We start from the raw sequence: 14,640 nt of genomic DNA on the forward strand, positions 1-14,640 counted from the left end.
AGGAATGGTTTTTTTTTTAAGCTGCACTGATCTCGAGAAAGGTGGGCGGCCAGAGAGGCCCCTTCCCCCACCCGTCCCTTTGACGCAGCAGAGGCGTGACGGGGTTCTGCCGCTGGGCCAAGGGGTGCACCCGGCATCACCGTCACGGAGAGCACAGCTGCACACGACACGGGCACAGAGCAGCCAGAAACAACAGATGTAGTAGACAGTCGGGGAAGAGGCCCTGCCAGAGAGCAACTGGGGGTTATGCCTCAAGGGGCTTCATTCCCTTCCGTTTGCAGCGCAGGGCGAAAGGTGTTTCGGCAGCTGCTGCAATGGGGAGCTGTGCTGCCCCCAGTCCCTTGTCTTTGGATAGGAGCCCTGCTTCAGCAGCAGGTTTCCGCACCACCTTTTCCAGCCAGAGTCTGTAGGCAGAAGCAGCCATCCCAGTTCCACGGAGAGGGAGGTGGGAGCGGAGGAGTCTCCTTCGCAGGGGCGGAGCTTCCTGGCTGAGGGCTGGGAGAAGCAGAGGTGCAACGGAGTCCCTCGCCTCAGCCTCTCGATGCTCGAGGGCAGCATGAAGTTCAGTGGGAAGGCAAGAGAGGCACAGGCAACGGCTAAGGCCCCACCCGTGCGGAAAGGGCAAAAAAGCCCCCGCGTGGGAAGCCCACAAGAGGACACCGGTGCCATGGCCCTGAGCTACCCGTCCATGCTGGGCCCCGACTGCCCGAGCGGGCCAAGCTGCAGGAGGTCAACCCCCATCGGGGCAGAGGTCTTCTGGATGCCACTTAGAAGAAGATAATGTCCTCGCTAGCGGCGGTGGAGGCATCATCCTGGGTGGGCGGAAGGGCGTGGGTGCTGTTGGGCTTGGAAAGGCCGGTCGGGGGGAGGAGCAGCAGCGCTTCCGGGTGACTCTCTGCGGAGCCAGGCGGGTCTGTTGGGGGGGAACAAGAGGTCTGAGAGGGAGGGGGCCCAGTTGGCGGCCCTGCCTCAGCTCCCCGGGCCCAGCTTACCTGGTGGGAAGGCTGCGTTCTGGCTGTGGAGAAAGACCGGGCTGGCTGACTGTCTGCTGCGGGACACGGACTCCTCCCTCCCAGCCAGCCGTGGGGTGAGCAGCTGCCTCAGGTCGACTGATGCTAAACACAGAAAGGAAACCCTTGCAGCACCAGGCCTGTTTCCGAGGCGGCAGCAGAGACATAACCGAGAGCTTTTGCCTTGGAGAAGCCCTTCCCAGGAGGAGACCCTCTCAGGGGCTGAAGCCAGGACAGCTGGCACGTAAAGTGGAGGCTCTGTCTCCAAATGTGGCAGTGACTCAGTGGTAGAGGATCTGCTTCGCATGCAGAAGGCCCCAGGTTCAATCTCCGGCAGCATCTCCCGTTAAAGGGACTAGGCAAGTAGGTGATGTGAAAGACCCTGTTCTGCCTGAGACCCTAGAGAGCCACTGCTGGTCTGAGTAGACAATACTGACTTTGATGGACCGAGGGGGGTCTGATTCAGTATAAGGCAACTTCATGTGCTGACCAACGGATCTGTTTCAAAGCAGAGGCGGCCTGTGTGCCAACTAGGGGCTCAGCCCCTCCCTTGCCCCAAACAGAAGGGCAAGAGCTGCGCCAGTCTCCCAGGCTGCTGCTGCTGCATGCGCACCCCCTCCCCTGCGCCCCCTCCGGGCTCCAAGACTCACCCGAGCTGTCGGCCCGCTGGGAGGCCTTGCCCGGCCGGCTGCCTCTCTCTTTGCTGCCCTTGGTGAAGGCTGCCAGCTTGGTGGGGATCTGCTGCTGCACAGCCGCCTGCTTCTGGATCTGGTTGGTAGCGCTCAAGAGATGGATCGGCACCTCGTTCTTGAGGGGCAGCATGGGGCGCCCCTCCGCCGCGGCACTGTCACGCCGGGCCAGCTCTGTCCGCTCCAGGTAGTCCGCCCCAGAGACGCTGGCCCGCCCACAGGGCTTCCCAGGGGGCACGCTTCCTTCCAGCCCTTCCCCGTTGAAGCTGACCGAATGGGTCAGGGCGTGACCCTGCAGAGAAAGCCAACGGTTGGAGAGAATTTAAGAACATAAGAAAGGCCCTGCTGGATCACAGCAAAAGCCCATCAAGTCCAGCAGTCTGTTCACACAGTGGCCAACCAGGTGCCTGTAGGAAGCTGATGACTGCAAGATGACTGCAGCAGCATTATCCTGCCTGTGCTCCATGGCACCTAAAATAATAGGCATACTCCTCTGATCCTGGAGAGAACAGGTATGCATAGTGACTAGTATCCATTTAGACAGTAGCCATGGATAGCCCTCCATGAACATGTCCCACTCCCCTCTTCAAGCCTTCCAAGGTGGCAGGCATCACCACATCCTGGGGCAGGGAGTCCCACAATTTAACTATGGGGCCTCCGTGGGGCTGGCGGCAGGAGAGGCAGAGGCTCTGGGCGGCTGCGAGGGCTGGCTGCCCTCAGGCCCGACACCCCTCGCCCAAAGGGCCCCTGAGCTTCCCCACAGCCCACCGGGAAGCAAACCTAAATCAACGCAAACAGCTGCCGTCAACAGAGGGATCTGCTGTGGCTGAGCCCCCGCGTGGCCTGCGCAAGATCTCTCGCTCAGTCCCCAGGATCTCCAGTGACAAACAAGGATTCTGAGGCCCTGGGAAAGGGACCCTGAAGGGCCACAGCCAGTCAGAACAGAGCTAGGCCCAGGTGGACCTGACCTGGCATCAGGAATGTGGAAAACACCGCAGCCAGGCCAGGCTGGCCTCACAGAGCTTGCAATCTTAACATAAGAACAGAAGAAAAGCCCTGCTGGATCAGACCCAGGCCCATCAAGTCCAGCAGTCTGTTCACACAGGGGCCAACTAGGTGCCTCTAGGAAGCCCACAAGCAAGACGACTGAGCAGCACCATCCTGCCTGTCTTCCACAGCACCTAAGATAATAGGCATGCTCCTCTGATCCTGGAGAGAATAGGTGTGCATCATGACTAGTAGCCATTTTAACTAGTAGCCATGGATAGCCCCTCTCCTCCATGAACATGTCCACTCCCCCCTTAAAGCCTTCCAAGTTGGCAGCCATCACCACACCCTGAGGCAGGGAGTTCCACAATTTAATTCTGCGTTGTGTGAAGAAATACTTCCTTTTATCTGTTTTGAATCTCTCACCCTCCAGCTTCAGCAGATGAACCCGTGTTCGGGTATTATGGGAGAGGGAGAAAAACCTCTCCCTGTCCACTCTCTCTAAACCATGCATAATTTTATAGACCTCTATCATGTCTCCCCTCAGCCGCCTTCTTTCCAAGCTAAACAGCCCTAAGTGTCTTGTGGCCCACGGGACAGTCTCCCTCCGAGGAGGGGTTTTAAGCACTCTACTACTCCTGTTAATGTTCTTCCCCTGGGCCAGTTTTTTAGCCGGCCAGGTGGCTCTGCCCACACCTCTGCTGGAGGTTGGGTGGGTCAGGAGTGCAGCTGGGCTGCCCATCCTGGCGTGAGCGTTCAGAACCCGCCCGGCCCTCCTCCTCCAGGCTCCTCCCTGCTGTGAGGCGGACTCACGGAGCCCATGTCGGGAGAGGAGGGGCCCGGCCCCGGTGGCGGCGTCTGCTTCTTCAGCTTCCGCAACTGCTCCAGGCGCTCGCGCTCCTTCTCAACGGCCCGCTGGGCCTCCCGCAGGCGGGCCAGGTCATGCTGGTAGGCCTCCCGCTGCCGCTCCAGCTCCTCCCTCTCCTGGCCCAGGCGGGCCTGCAGCTGCCGTGTGGCCTCCTCGCGCTCCTGCCCCTGGGCCTCGGCCGCCTCCATCTCGCGCCGCTGGCGGTCGCGCTCCCGCTCCCAGCGCTGCTGCTCAGCCTTCAGCTGGCTCTGCAGCTTCTGCACGTTGGCCAGCTCCTCCCGCTGCTTCTCGAAGTTGCGCTGCCGCTCCTGTTCCAGCAGCAGGCTGCCCCGCGTCGACTGCAGGCGGAACTGCTTCTCGCGGTCCAGGAGGCTGCTCTGCTGCATTTCCACGTAGCTGTCTTGTTGTGCCATCACCGCCTGGGGGGAGACGGGCAGAGAGACCCCCGCAGCTGAGAAAGCGCCCGAGGGAGAGATTCTGCTGGCAGAGCTGCCTGGATTGCCTCCAAACCTCACCTGCTCCCTTGGGAACAAGAGGTTCCGTTCCTGCATCCCATCGGAGAATTTGGACTAAACAATTTCAAAAGGCTTTGCCTACGCGAACAGTTTAGCAGTAGAGTTCTCCAGGATTTATCTATTAAAGGATGGTTTAAAAGGCAACGGTAGTTCCCTGTGCAACCACCGGGGTTATTAATCTTATCTTTTTCTAAATCTAGTCTATCAAAATCATGTGATTATCTAGATAAGTGATTGGTTCTTAACTAAATATGCGATCATTAACACCTGCGCAAATGAGACAATCAGTAAGTTCGTAATGCGTTACATCTGACACGGCAAGATAAGAAGGCCCAATCTCAACTCTTCACCTCCATTAAAAGGCAATTAATTTATATTTTCTGCAACTGTTTCAATTAACTGTCACTGACAGCTGAACCGTGCTTGAACTCTCAGCAAGAAAAAGTTAGTGATGTAATAGCCACCACTACACTAAATTACCCTAAATTAGCAGAAGAATTCTGAACACACGCGCATACATACAGAACCAGGGATCTAGTGCACGTCCATGACTGAACTCCATTTCTAGTCCACATGGCAGCAGAGAAAACCTTCAATGCAAAATGTCCCAAGAGGGCTACAGAGGGCTCCTGTTCCCTGGGCTCACGGCTTACAAACCATGCCTCCCCCTTCCCACATACACAAACCCACACTGTGGTCCTTTAAAAAAATAATAATAATCTGAACGCTGCAATGCCATAATCACCTTGGAAGCTGAAAGCTGTGGGGGGGGGGTGTCGTGGCTTACCTGTAGGCTGAGAAGCAACCGCAAGAGCACCTGTATCCTTTGAACGAGCTGGGAAGGGAGACAGAACAAGGGTGAGATGTCTCAGAAAGGACCCTGCACCATGGCCCTGCCACCCAAGGCCAGGACGGCAGGACTGCGGTAGCACTCAGGGACAAAAACACACTCCACATTTCAAAGGGGATCCGCTCCTGTGTGGAGACGCACCAGGAGGGAAAACAGAGGCCCAGATGAGCTTCCTGCCTCTCGGGGCCTCTAACTGCCCTGGCCCAAGCCGACAGCCAGCTGAGGGCTGCTGTCTTCCCTGCCTGGTTGGGTTGCTGCAAGCCCAATCCCTCCCCCTTGACAATCTCACTGCAAGAGGGACAGTCGACATCCCTCGCTCCGAGCACTGCCCGCACTGGGTCCCCCTGACGTCTGAGTTCTCCCTTTCCAGTCTGCCCTCCCCCACCCCGCCGGGCCCTTTGGCCCCTGGCCCCCCTCAGCTATCTGAGCCAGTACCTCGGACTCCACGGCCAGCTGAGGCCGGCTGCTGCACTCCAGTCTTGAGAGGTCGCTCTGCAGAAAAGCAAAAGGGAAAGGCCTGTTGGTGGGAAAGCAAGGATGGCACGATGGCTCCCTTGCACGAGACGGGCTGCGGCTCAGCGGCAGAGCTCCTGCTGGGCATGCAGAAGACCCCGGGTTCAAGCGCCAGAATCTCCACCTGCAAGGCCTCAGGAAGTGAGGGTCAGGGGAAGGCCTTTCTTGGCCTGAGAGCCGGTGGGGGGGGGGTACGGCTGGGCCAGAGGGGCACGGGTCCCACTCCACATAAGGCAGCTTCACTTGTTCGCTTCTGACCAGTGAAGCCAGAACTGTGCAACTGTGCTCCATTTTATTTACGCAGGTGACAGCCAAGGCCTTAAACTGAGCCCGGTAACAGATGGGCAGCCAATGGAGTGTTATTTCCCAAGAGCTGGGCACAGCGGGCAGGAAACTCTCCACTTACCAAGCACGGCCCTTCGTTGACGGCGGAAGGAAGCTCCTGCAGTGGCACATCCGGGTTGGCCAGGAGGCCTCGGCGCTCCCGCAACCACTGGTCTCCACTACACACCTTCTTCTTGAAGCTGCCAGCTAGGGTGTGGGGGAGGAGGGGGGCAAAATGACTCACTGACGCACAGAGGAACCCCCCACCCCAACCGCTCACTCCCACGCAGGGGGGATAAAAAGAGGCCACCGTTCAGCACTGCCGGCTGGCTTGGCCAGGACTTAACAGACAAGGAAAGAGCCAGTCAGAAGTCGAGGCCGCCCCCAGGGAGGACAGGAGCTGCTCCTTGGGCAACTGGCCCAAGTGTGCACGCCCCACGGCTCGCAAGAGCCAAACATGAGCCCAGGGTGTGGCCCTGGGCAGGCAGAGCACACCTCCTCACACGAGTGGGCAACCCGGCAGCTCAGGACGCTGGAAGGGGGAGCCATGACCAGTCAGCCCCGCCAGGAAAGCCTGCCTGCCTGTTACTAAGGCCTGTTTGCCACTGGCTCCCCTGACCTCAGAACGGCTCTTACTTTTGGCCAGACCAGCCGTGGCACTGTCGTAGCCCCCGAAGGTCTCCGCTCGCCTCAGTGCCCCCGACCCACAGCCTTCCTCTGGGTGAGAGGCTGCACTCCTCAGCTGGGTGAAGATCAAGTTCTGGATGCTCTCCGCTAGAAGACAAGAGACAGTCAACATGATACGCTACAGCATATCATCATAAATTGTCACCTGCATGACGGTCCTCGTAAAAAAAAAGCAATTCTACCCTTGATTGATAAAATGAAATCCAGCCAAGAAATCTCTGTATGCCATTTTTTGTTGAATAATACTATGCCTGAAGTCACTTTAAAGGTGGCGGAATTTCTGGTGGAAGTTGTCAATATTAGGACTAAAGTCTAAATCATATTTAAATCAAAAATGTACTGACAGTGAATTTTGTGTGCTGCTTGTGTCATGTTTCTGAGTATATGCCAATAAAGGTCGATTGATTGATTGATTGATTGAAGACAGAGAAAGAGGCCTGTTTCAGCAGCCTGGTGATCGGGAGGGGGAGGGAGAGGGGGAAGGGGAGAACTAACACACACACCCAACAGTACCCATGGAAACACAGCATCTGTGTCCTGGCAGGTTCCCAGAGCTGCAAAAGCCAAAGCTGCCCCACAAGAGGCTTAAGTAGCTGGACAGAATGCCCCACCCCACGCTCCAAGCAGCCTCCCAAACTGAATCAAGCACCCCGGGGAGGTGGCGGGGGGATCAACCGAGGGCAAGGAGACTGCTGTAGTTTGGGGGGAGGGGGTCATCGATTCACCCCAACTTCTTACACTCTCTGCTACACTGGGGTAGGGAAGTTTTGTCTGACTGGCAGCTGGGAGACCGGGCTGTCGTTTAGAAACCCCGTCTAGGCACCGTGGTCTGAACCCAAGGGCCAGGTTTTCGGTTTCAGTTTTCTGGCATGAGAGCTTTATCCTATGACCCAAACCAGTTACGCAAAGTAAGCTAATCTGTACGCATAATGTCCTCTGCTTCTAACAGCGGGGGGGGGGGGGGGGGAGGAGACCTTCACAGGGAACCGAAGCCCTGAATCTTGGGGAGTTCTTAAGGCTGTGGACACCTTCTCTCCCCCCCACCCCCACCTTTCTGACTTCTGAAATGTTACACGGTGTCTCACCCAACTTAAATTGTAAGAAAAAAAAACCAGTCAGGCCTGACCACAGGCCAAGCCCTCCACCGGACGGGATTGTGTGAACTCCAGATCCTCTGTCTAGACATTAGGAAGAATTTTCCAACAGCGAGAACGGTTTCTCAGTGGAACAGGCTTCCCCTGGAGGTAGTGAGCTCTCCTGCCCTGGAGGTTTTTAAGCAGACGCTAGATGGCCATCTGTCAGCAATGCTGATTCTATGACCTTAGGCAGATCATGAGAGGGAGGGCATCTTGGCCATCTTCTGGACATGGAGTAGGGGTCACTGGGGAGGTGGTAGTTGTGAATGTCCTGCATTGTGCAGGGGGTTGGACTAGATGACCCTGGTGGTCCCTTCCAACTCTATGATTCGATGGTCCCCCTTTTCGAAGCGCAGGAGATTCCCAAGCGGCTGTGGCCTACCCCTTCAGCCCCCCTACCTTCAGTCACTGCCTGCTTGACGAGGGCCTCCCCCTGCAGCTCCTCGGGAGACTCCGTCCGGCAGATGAGCCAGGGCCGGGGCGCCAGGGGCGCCTCCTCAAAGCCGTTCATCTCCGCCATCTCCGAGTAGATCTGCTGCTTCTCGTTCAGGCTCTGCACTATCAGGTCGTCTTTCACCCGCAGGCGGTCTGGAGTGGGGGCCAAAGGAGGAGGAATCAAGGCCGGGGAGACACCGGCTGGGTGCGCAAAGCAGGCTCCGTTTCAGGGCGCTTTCCCTGCCCTTCCGGAACGGGGCCCTGCTGGCAGCTGCTGCAAGAGGGCTGGCGGAGGAATAGCTGCTTCTACACTCTGCTCCTTCAGGTCTTGAGGCACTCCAACCCAAACGCCCTCCTCCTTACCGTGGAATTCCTTCAGCTTAGCTGCCCTTGCTTCGGCTTGCTTCCTCTCCTCCTCGGGATCAGCAGGTATCCTTTCTTCCTCATCAGGGCAGCTGCAGAACAACACATCACAAAGACCCGGTTCTCAGTTCTGGCCACGCAAGGCTGCACTTTCCTCTTCCCCAGCGCTGCTCAGGCCGCTCCACCCCACAGGAAAGGGGGCCGGCCGCAGCCAGGAACAAGACTCCAATGGGGCCAGGTGGGCTGGGGGGCACACGCACTTCTCCACCGCCCGGCGGATCTGTGCCATCCAGAAATTCCGGTCCTCCTTGGAGCTGGTGTGGATTTCGTACATCTCGGGTCCTTTCATGGAGGCACTTATCAAGAACATGGCCTTCTCCTCGTTGGCCACTTCGCGAACTATCAGCTTCTGCAAGGAGATCACTGGCGGCTTGGAATCCTGCAAGGCAAGAAACACCAGGGGTCAGTCCAGAACAACCCCGGATTGTAAAGGTAAGACAGAACACCCTCACAACAGCCCTGCAGGGCAGGCATCGATGACTGTCCCTGTACTGAAGATGCAGCGCTGAGAAGGAGCATGGCCTCCCGAAGGTCTCCTGGTAGGTTTACAGCAGAGGCAAAATCGGATTCCCAAGCCCAGCCTCTCAGCCACCAGGGTTCACCCTCGAGGGAAGGACTGAACTCTGCCACCTCTGCCCCTGTGCTTCGGGCACTGGCCCTGCCCATAGGTACGCACCACAGATGCAAAGGTGTACTTCTGGTCCTTCTCTTGTAGCAGCAGAAGCACGTCTGTCAGCAGAACGGCCAGAACCTCTGCAGAAAGGGGAGAAACTGTCAGCAGACGGCCAGGGCAGGTAGGCACTCGGGGCGTGAGGTGCCGTAGCCCCCCTCCAGACAATAAATTGCAGGCTGGTGTCCCAGGCACCCTGTCTGAATGGAACAACCGGCCAGGACTGGCAGCCGTCAGAGGGCACAACTGTGGGCCTAACCGGTTGGGTGCTCCAGAGGTTTTACCAGCCGGGGTTATTTTTTATTTTTTTTAAGTTCCTTCTGCAAAAGCCATTCCCACCTGCCCAGAGAATTTAAATATTAATGCCCTTTGCAACTTACCCAAAAACTAACAAGGCCCTCTGATCCCCAAATTTCAACATATTTTCATGAGGACAAAACCCCCAAGAGCCAGCTTCCTTTGCCACTCTTGCACTGCTCCCTCTACCCGCTCTGAGTTTTGTTTTTTAAAGATGGGGCATCAGAACCGTCACGCAACACAACACAGGAGGCACAAGCGCCCAACCTTTCCTCCCGGCCCCTCCTGCCTACAGGTGGAAGGGACGCTCTGGAAGCCGGCCGAGGAAGGGCCAAGGCAAATGGAGCAGAGCCCCTCACGAGGGGCTGGGGCTTTGTGGGGGGTTCAGCCTGGCAGCTGGAGACGCGGGTGCCGGAAAAGGCCTCTCGCCTCTTGAGACCCTGCTGGAGAGCCATGGCCAGTCAGAGGCTAGACTGACCATTGCCTCCTTTCACAACCAACCTTTGGTTAAGAGTGGGAGCCACAGCTCAGTGCCTGAACACCCGCTGTGTACCCCCAGAGGTTCCAGATTCAATTCTGGCCTCTTGGATGACCTCCAAGGGTGCAGGAGAGGGGAAAGGGTTCTCCCTGCCCCCGAGACCTTGGGAGGTGGGGGGAAGGGTCAGAGCAGAGTGGAGCTACACAAAGCCAGCATAGCCGGATGGGCAGAAGGTTCTTGCTCACATGCAGCCCAGGAGTGAATCCTTGCCAGCTGTAATTAGGGGAAGTGGGGGGAGGGTGTGCCAAGGTTAGCATGACACATTTCTTAGAGGTGTGATGTGACCCGGAGGTTGCTGAGTCATGCCAGCCAGCCCCCCAAAGCCTGAAGAGGGAGGACTCACCCTCTGCCCAGCACTCTCACTGCCGCCAGCGCAGAGGAGGGCGAAGGAAGCCAGGCACTCGCCCGTCGGCCCGCCTACCTTTCAGGCGCCCCGAGGCCGCTTTCCAGGACAGCACCCCATCGCTCAGGAGGTGCCGCTGGAGCATGTCCTCCTTCCGGAAGACCAGTCCATTTCGGAACTTCCCCGAAGATTTGAGCTCCATCCTGGCCACCAGCTCCCGGAGGCGCTGCGCTTTCTCGCACTCATTCACTTTGGCGTCGACAGCAGTGATGGCCTCCTTGATCAGCTGCAGCGCCTGGGTCAGGGCCTCGTACTCTTCGGTGCCAGCTGCAGAGAGGAGCCAAGGAGAAAGAGAGACTGCGCTTCAGGGGCAGAAAAAATAATTCATTTGGAGTATAACCCACAGTCCCATTTACACTCCACTCTAAGTCTCTCGGGGAGCCCCAGCAGAAAAGGCTCCCGGCTGGGTTAAGGAAGGTGGCAGTCCGAGTTAAACCGTGCCCCGTGGGCGAGCCTCGCACCTTCGGTGTTGTGAATGATGCGCTCGACCAAGACTGGGTACTTCATGATGCGCTGCGTGACAAGGAGGTGACATTCCTGGATCCCAAGTCTCCTGACAATGGAAGAATTGCTGATTTTCTGTGGAACAAAAGGGATAAAAACATACACAAGGGGAGGCTTACTCACAGCGAGGGCACCGACAACCCTGCCTTCATCACTGGCGTGAAAACAAGAGAAGAATGCTGATGATTGTCCCCTGCTGGGGGTGGTACTCTGGCGCTCGGAGGGGCCCTGCCCGAGAGCCACCAAAGCAGATTTCTCAGCCACAAAAACAGACTTTCTTCCCCAGCCGCCTAAGGCGGTGAGTGGCTCCCAGCACCTCTCGGTGTGAGTGGGGGGATCCTGGAAGGTCTCCCGCTGGCCACAGCCACGAAGCGCCAGTGAGATTCTTTCCACAGAACTCCAAAGGCAGAACTCTTCTCCAGAGCTCTCTAGGCCACAAGCCGCAGGCCCCGCAGACCCCCTCCTCTTGGGCCAGGCACTGACCAGGAGAAGCCTCTCTCCGTGGCCCCAAGCTAAGAGGAACCTGCCCCAGCTGGGAGGGGCCATCCATCCAGCCCACCACTCCGTTTCCCAGAAGCCCACAGGCAGGATGGTGTGTGTGTGTGTGAAATCTGTTGTATTTGGAACTCAGTGGGCCCCAGCCAGGAAAAAAAGGCCCCCGTACCCCAGAACCCTCAACTGCAGAGGGACCCCCCGCCCCCTTGCAAGACAAGGCACCAAGCCAGATGCTTCTTGTACCTTGATCAAGTTCTGGAATTTCTTGCTTTGCTGCATCAGCTCTTTGTAGTAGATCACAGCCTCGCCGTGGCTGCTGCAGAAGACCCCGTACTTCTCCCTCATCCGTTCCCCCGTCTCCCCTGAAAACTGAGCCCAGAACAGAAGAGAGGAGGCCCTGAGCACGCGAGATGACCAAGGGGCCCGGCAGAGCCTGGCTGGGGAGGGCTCCAGCTTCAAGGACTGACTTGTCTCTGCACACCTTTGGCTCAAAAGCAGACGCAGAGGCTCAGGAAGGGAGGGGGCTCCCCCAGCACACGACAGAGAGCAGGAAATGCTGGGGTTTGAAAAGCTGGCCCAGAATGCACCTGCGAGAAAAGGTTTAGAAACGCCTGGCTCTGGAGGGGAGGACAAACAATGAGCTGACCCAGTAATAAGCTCAGAAGGGGGTGTCGGTTGCTCGGGGAGGGGGGGTGCCGAATGTTTGGCTGAGAACGCCTCCAGTGTGGGGTGGCCACCTATTTATTTAACTTCCTTTACCGCCCGCCTTTCTCACAGAGAATCAAGGTCGATGACAGGCTAAAGCAGTGTCATTAGACACCACAAGACACGAGTCCCCAACGTGGTGCCTGCTGACACTTTTCCTAGCACCTGCCAAAGGTTTTAGAAAGTAGGTGGGGCCAGGTGGGCTTCTGCCTTCGTCAAGGCTTCTGATTGGCTGTGCAGATTTTTAAAAATGTTGCTTTGGCAGCAGCTGCCACCACAGCATGAGGATCCTCTTGCAGCAGCTAATTTGTGGCAGCCATTTTGTGGCTGCACCTGCCACACTGTGTCAGAACTCCCAAGGTGCCCGTGGGCTGAAAAAGGCTGGGGACCCCTGCCCTAAGACCACGTGCCCTGGTTCCACTGGCAATGAAGCAGGGAGGGGGAAGAAGTCCCACAGTGCAGAAGCCCTAGACCTAGTTCAGGGAAAGAACTGCTCTTGCAGCCGCACGTCCTCTCTTGCCCCTGAGCAGAAGCTGCTGCCTCGCCCAGAGAGGGACCCCTTGTCCATCCTGCCCCGGTCGGCCTTTTCCGCCTGGCAGCGGGGCAGGAAGAGGAAAGCCTCCCAGAGATCCCTCCTCAGCAGGAGATGCCAGAAACAGGCCATGGCACTGTCTGGGTGCGAAGGAGGGCCTCCGCCACTGACCAGCAGGGCCTTCTGCAGCTGGCCAGTCCTTTCCCAGGACCCTCTTCCTTGACTCAAGGCCCTCCTGCCAAGCCCCAAGGGGGAAGGCCCGCCCCTTACCCCCTGCCCAGAGCCTCCTCGAAGGGCAACACCTCCGCCAGCCCCGCCTGACCTGCTGCACCAAGAGGTCCCCGATCCTCTGGATGACGTAGTTTCGCTCGCTGCCTTCTTCCAGGGCCTCCTTCCGGCGCTCCTTCAGCTGGGAAAGGAACGCCCAGTGGAGGTCCAGCAGCTCCTCCACGCAGGGGAAGAGGCGGTGGAGGACGGCATTGCTGAGCTGCAGCTCCTCCCTCATGGCTCGCAAGTAGACCTTCAGCATGATCTTGAGGGTCCGGACATGGTGCATTTCCGTCTGCATCAGTTCTGGAAGCAAAGCGGCAGCCCTCAAACCGGTCTCGCCCCAAACCCACATTTTAAAAACCCCATCTACCATCCACAATCAAGGAGAGAGGGCTGCTTCAACGCCAGGTAACTTGCACTCCCCTCCCAAACTAAGCCTCCAGCCATAAACCAGAGCTGAAGCAGCTGCGCCCCAGGAGGAGGCTTGGCAGGTGAGCCCTAACCTCGCTCTCAAGACTTTACCATAGATGACGTCCTGCCGCTTGAGGATCTCCCGCTCCTGCTGCCTGGCGTACGGCTGCTCAACCGCCAGGCTCCACGACTGGGCCTCAAACTCTCGGGCGTCCGTCTCCAGCTCATGCCGCAAGGAGGCCAAGTAAGCATCTCAAAACGACAAAAACCAGAGTCAGCCCTTTCTGGAGCGCTTCCAGCACAGGGGCCTGCAGCAGCCTCCCCCATGAGCTGATCCCTACAGGCAACATCAGCAGAGAAAGCCCCCCCCCCTCCAGCTCCTGGTGCCAGGGCCTCTGAGAGGGGCCGCCCCCTCTTCTCCCCTCACTTGGACGAGCCGACTAGTGCCCTCCCAGAGAGGATCCCCCCACACACACACCCTCTGTTTCCCTTGCGGCCCCTCCTGCCGTATCAAGTCATGGGCATTGCTCAGAAGTTAGGGTAGAGGACCCTCTTACCTTCCACAAGCACAGAGTCTGCCGTTGAAGGGGCCAGGGAGACCCCATCCTCAGAGGGCGGCTTGAATCTCAGGAGCCCAGAATCCGCCTCATCCATCTCTCCACCAATTAGTCTACACAGCCAAAGGGAAACACAGAGGCGGGTCACACAAGGAACTCACTGCCAGTGGAGGTGGTGAGGGCCATGAGCGCCAAGGACTCTGGGAGGCTCGATTCATGAAGGGAGAGGTCCACTGACAGCTACTAGGCGTGGTGGGTCAAGGGAGCCTCCACGGTCAGAGGCAGCAAACCTATGAAAGCAGCAGCAGCTGGGGGTGGCAAAAGCAGGGGCAGGCTTTGGCCTCTACGCTCTTCTTTGGCCTTCCGCGGCAGCTGGTTGGCTGCTGCCTGAAGCAGGAGGTGGGACCCTCGCCCGTCTGATACCGCAGGGCGCTTCTTACACTCCTGATGCAAGGAGCATCAGGCAGGATGCTCGTTCTGTCACCGTTTTGTTTCATGCAAGTTCAAGCACCCCCTGTGCAAGAACTGACTCTCGCCCTCATCATCCAACCGCACACTTCGATGCGCTGGTGGCAGCCACTTGCGCAGGGAGACTTGCAGGTCATGGCAGGGGGAAAGAGAAGAGACCAGCGGAGCTGCCGAGTATGGAGTACAGCATGGCACCGCGGGGAGAGGGCTTGAACCCCAGCTCAGGACATGGAGCTCACTGGGACATCCTGGGCCAAGTGTTTAGCCTGCCTCGCAGGGGCTGTTGTAAGGTGGGGGAGGAAACAGGTTAACTTCAACCACATACAACACCCTGAGCTCTCTGGAGGAAGGAG

General features: G+C 58.0%; 1 protein-coding gene across 1 annotated transcript in view; it reads right to left on the reverse strand.

Moving 5' to 3' along the window:
* Nucleotides 1-767: 767 nt before the first annotated feature.
* ARHGEF18 (Rho/Rac guanine nucleotide exchange factor 18) overlaps nucleotides 768-14,640 on the reverse strand; it is a 69,227-nt gene continuing 55,354 nt past the window's right edge. The window contains exons 16-34 of the mRNA XM_056867567.1: nucleotides 13,820-13,932; nucleotides 13,374-13,514; nucleotides 12,904-13,154; nucleotides 11,588-11,713; nucleotides 10,807-10,924; nucleotides 10,364-10,612; nucleotides 9,114-9,190; nucleotides 8,638-8,816; nucleotides 8,378-8,469; nucleotides 7,979-8,167; nucleotides 6,393-6,530; nucleotides 5,846-5,963; nucleotides 5,647-5,682; nucleotides 5,355-5,382; nucleotides 4,857-4,904; nucleotides 3,500-3,973; nucleotides 1,661-1,991; nucleotides 993-1,115; nucleotides 768-913 (exon numbers count right to left, since the gene is read on the reverse strand). Coding sequence (XP_056723545.1) covers nucleotides 768-913; nucleotides 993-1,115; nucleotides 1,661-1,991; nucleotides 3,500-3,973; nucleotides 4,857-4,904; nucleotides 5,355-5,382; nucleotides 5,647-5,682; nucleotides 5,846-5,963; nucleotides 6,393-6,530; nucleotides 7,979-8,167; nucleotides 8,378-8,469; nucleotides 8,638-8,816; nucleotides 9,114-9,190; nucleotides 10,364-10,612; nucleotides 10,807-10,924; nucleotides 11,588-11,713; nucleotides 12,904-13,154; nucleotides 13,374-13,514; nucleotides 13,820-13,932 — 2,977 coding nt within the window. The remainder of the gene's footprint in view (nucleotides 914-992; nucleotides 1,116-1,660; nucleotides 1,992-3,499; nucleotides 3,974-4,856; nucleotides 4,905-5,354; nucleotides 5,383-5,646; nucleotides 5,683-5,845; nucleotides 5,964-6,392; nucleotides 6,531-7,978; nucleotides 8,168-8,377; nucleotides 8,470-8,637; nucleotides 8,817-9,113; nucleotides 9,191-10,363; nucleotides 10,613-10,806; nucleotides 10,925-11,587; nucleotides 11,714-12,903; nucleotides 13,155-13,373; nucleotides 13,515-13,819; nucleotides 13,933-14,640) is intronic.

Source organism: Euleptes europaea, chromosome 2 (genome assembly GCF_029931775.1).
Source record: "Euleptes europaea isolate rEulEur1 chromosome 2, rEulEur1.hap1, whole genome shotgun sequence".
Taxonomy (NCBI): domain Eukaryota; kingdom Metazoa; phylum Chordata; class Lepidosauria; order Squamata; family Sphaerodactylidae; genus Euleptes; species Euleptes europaea.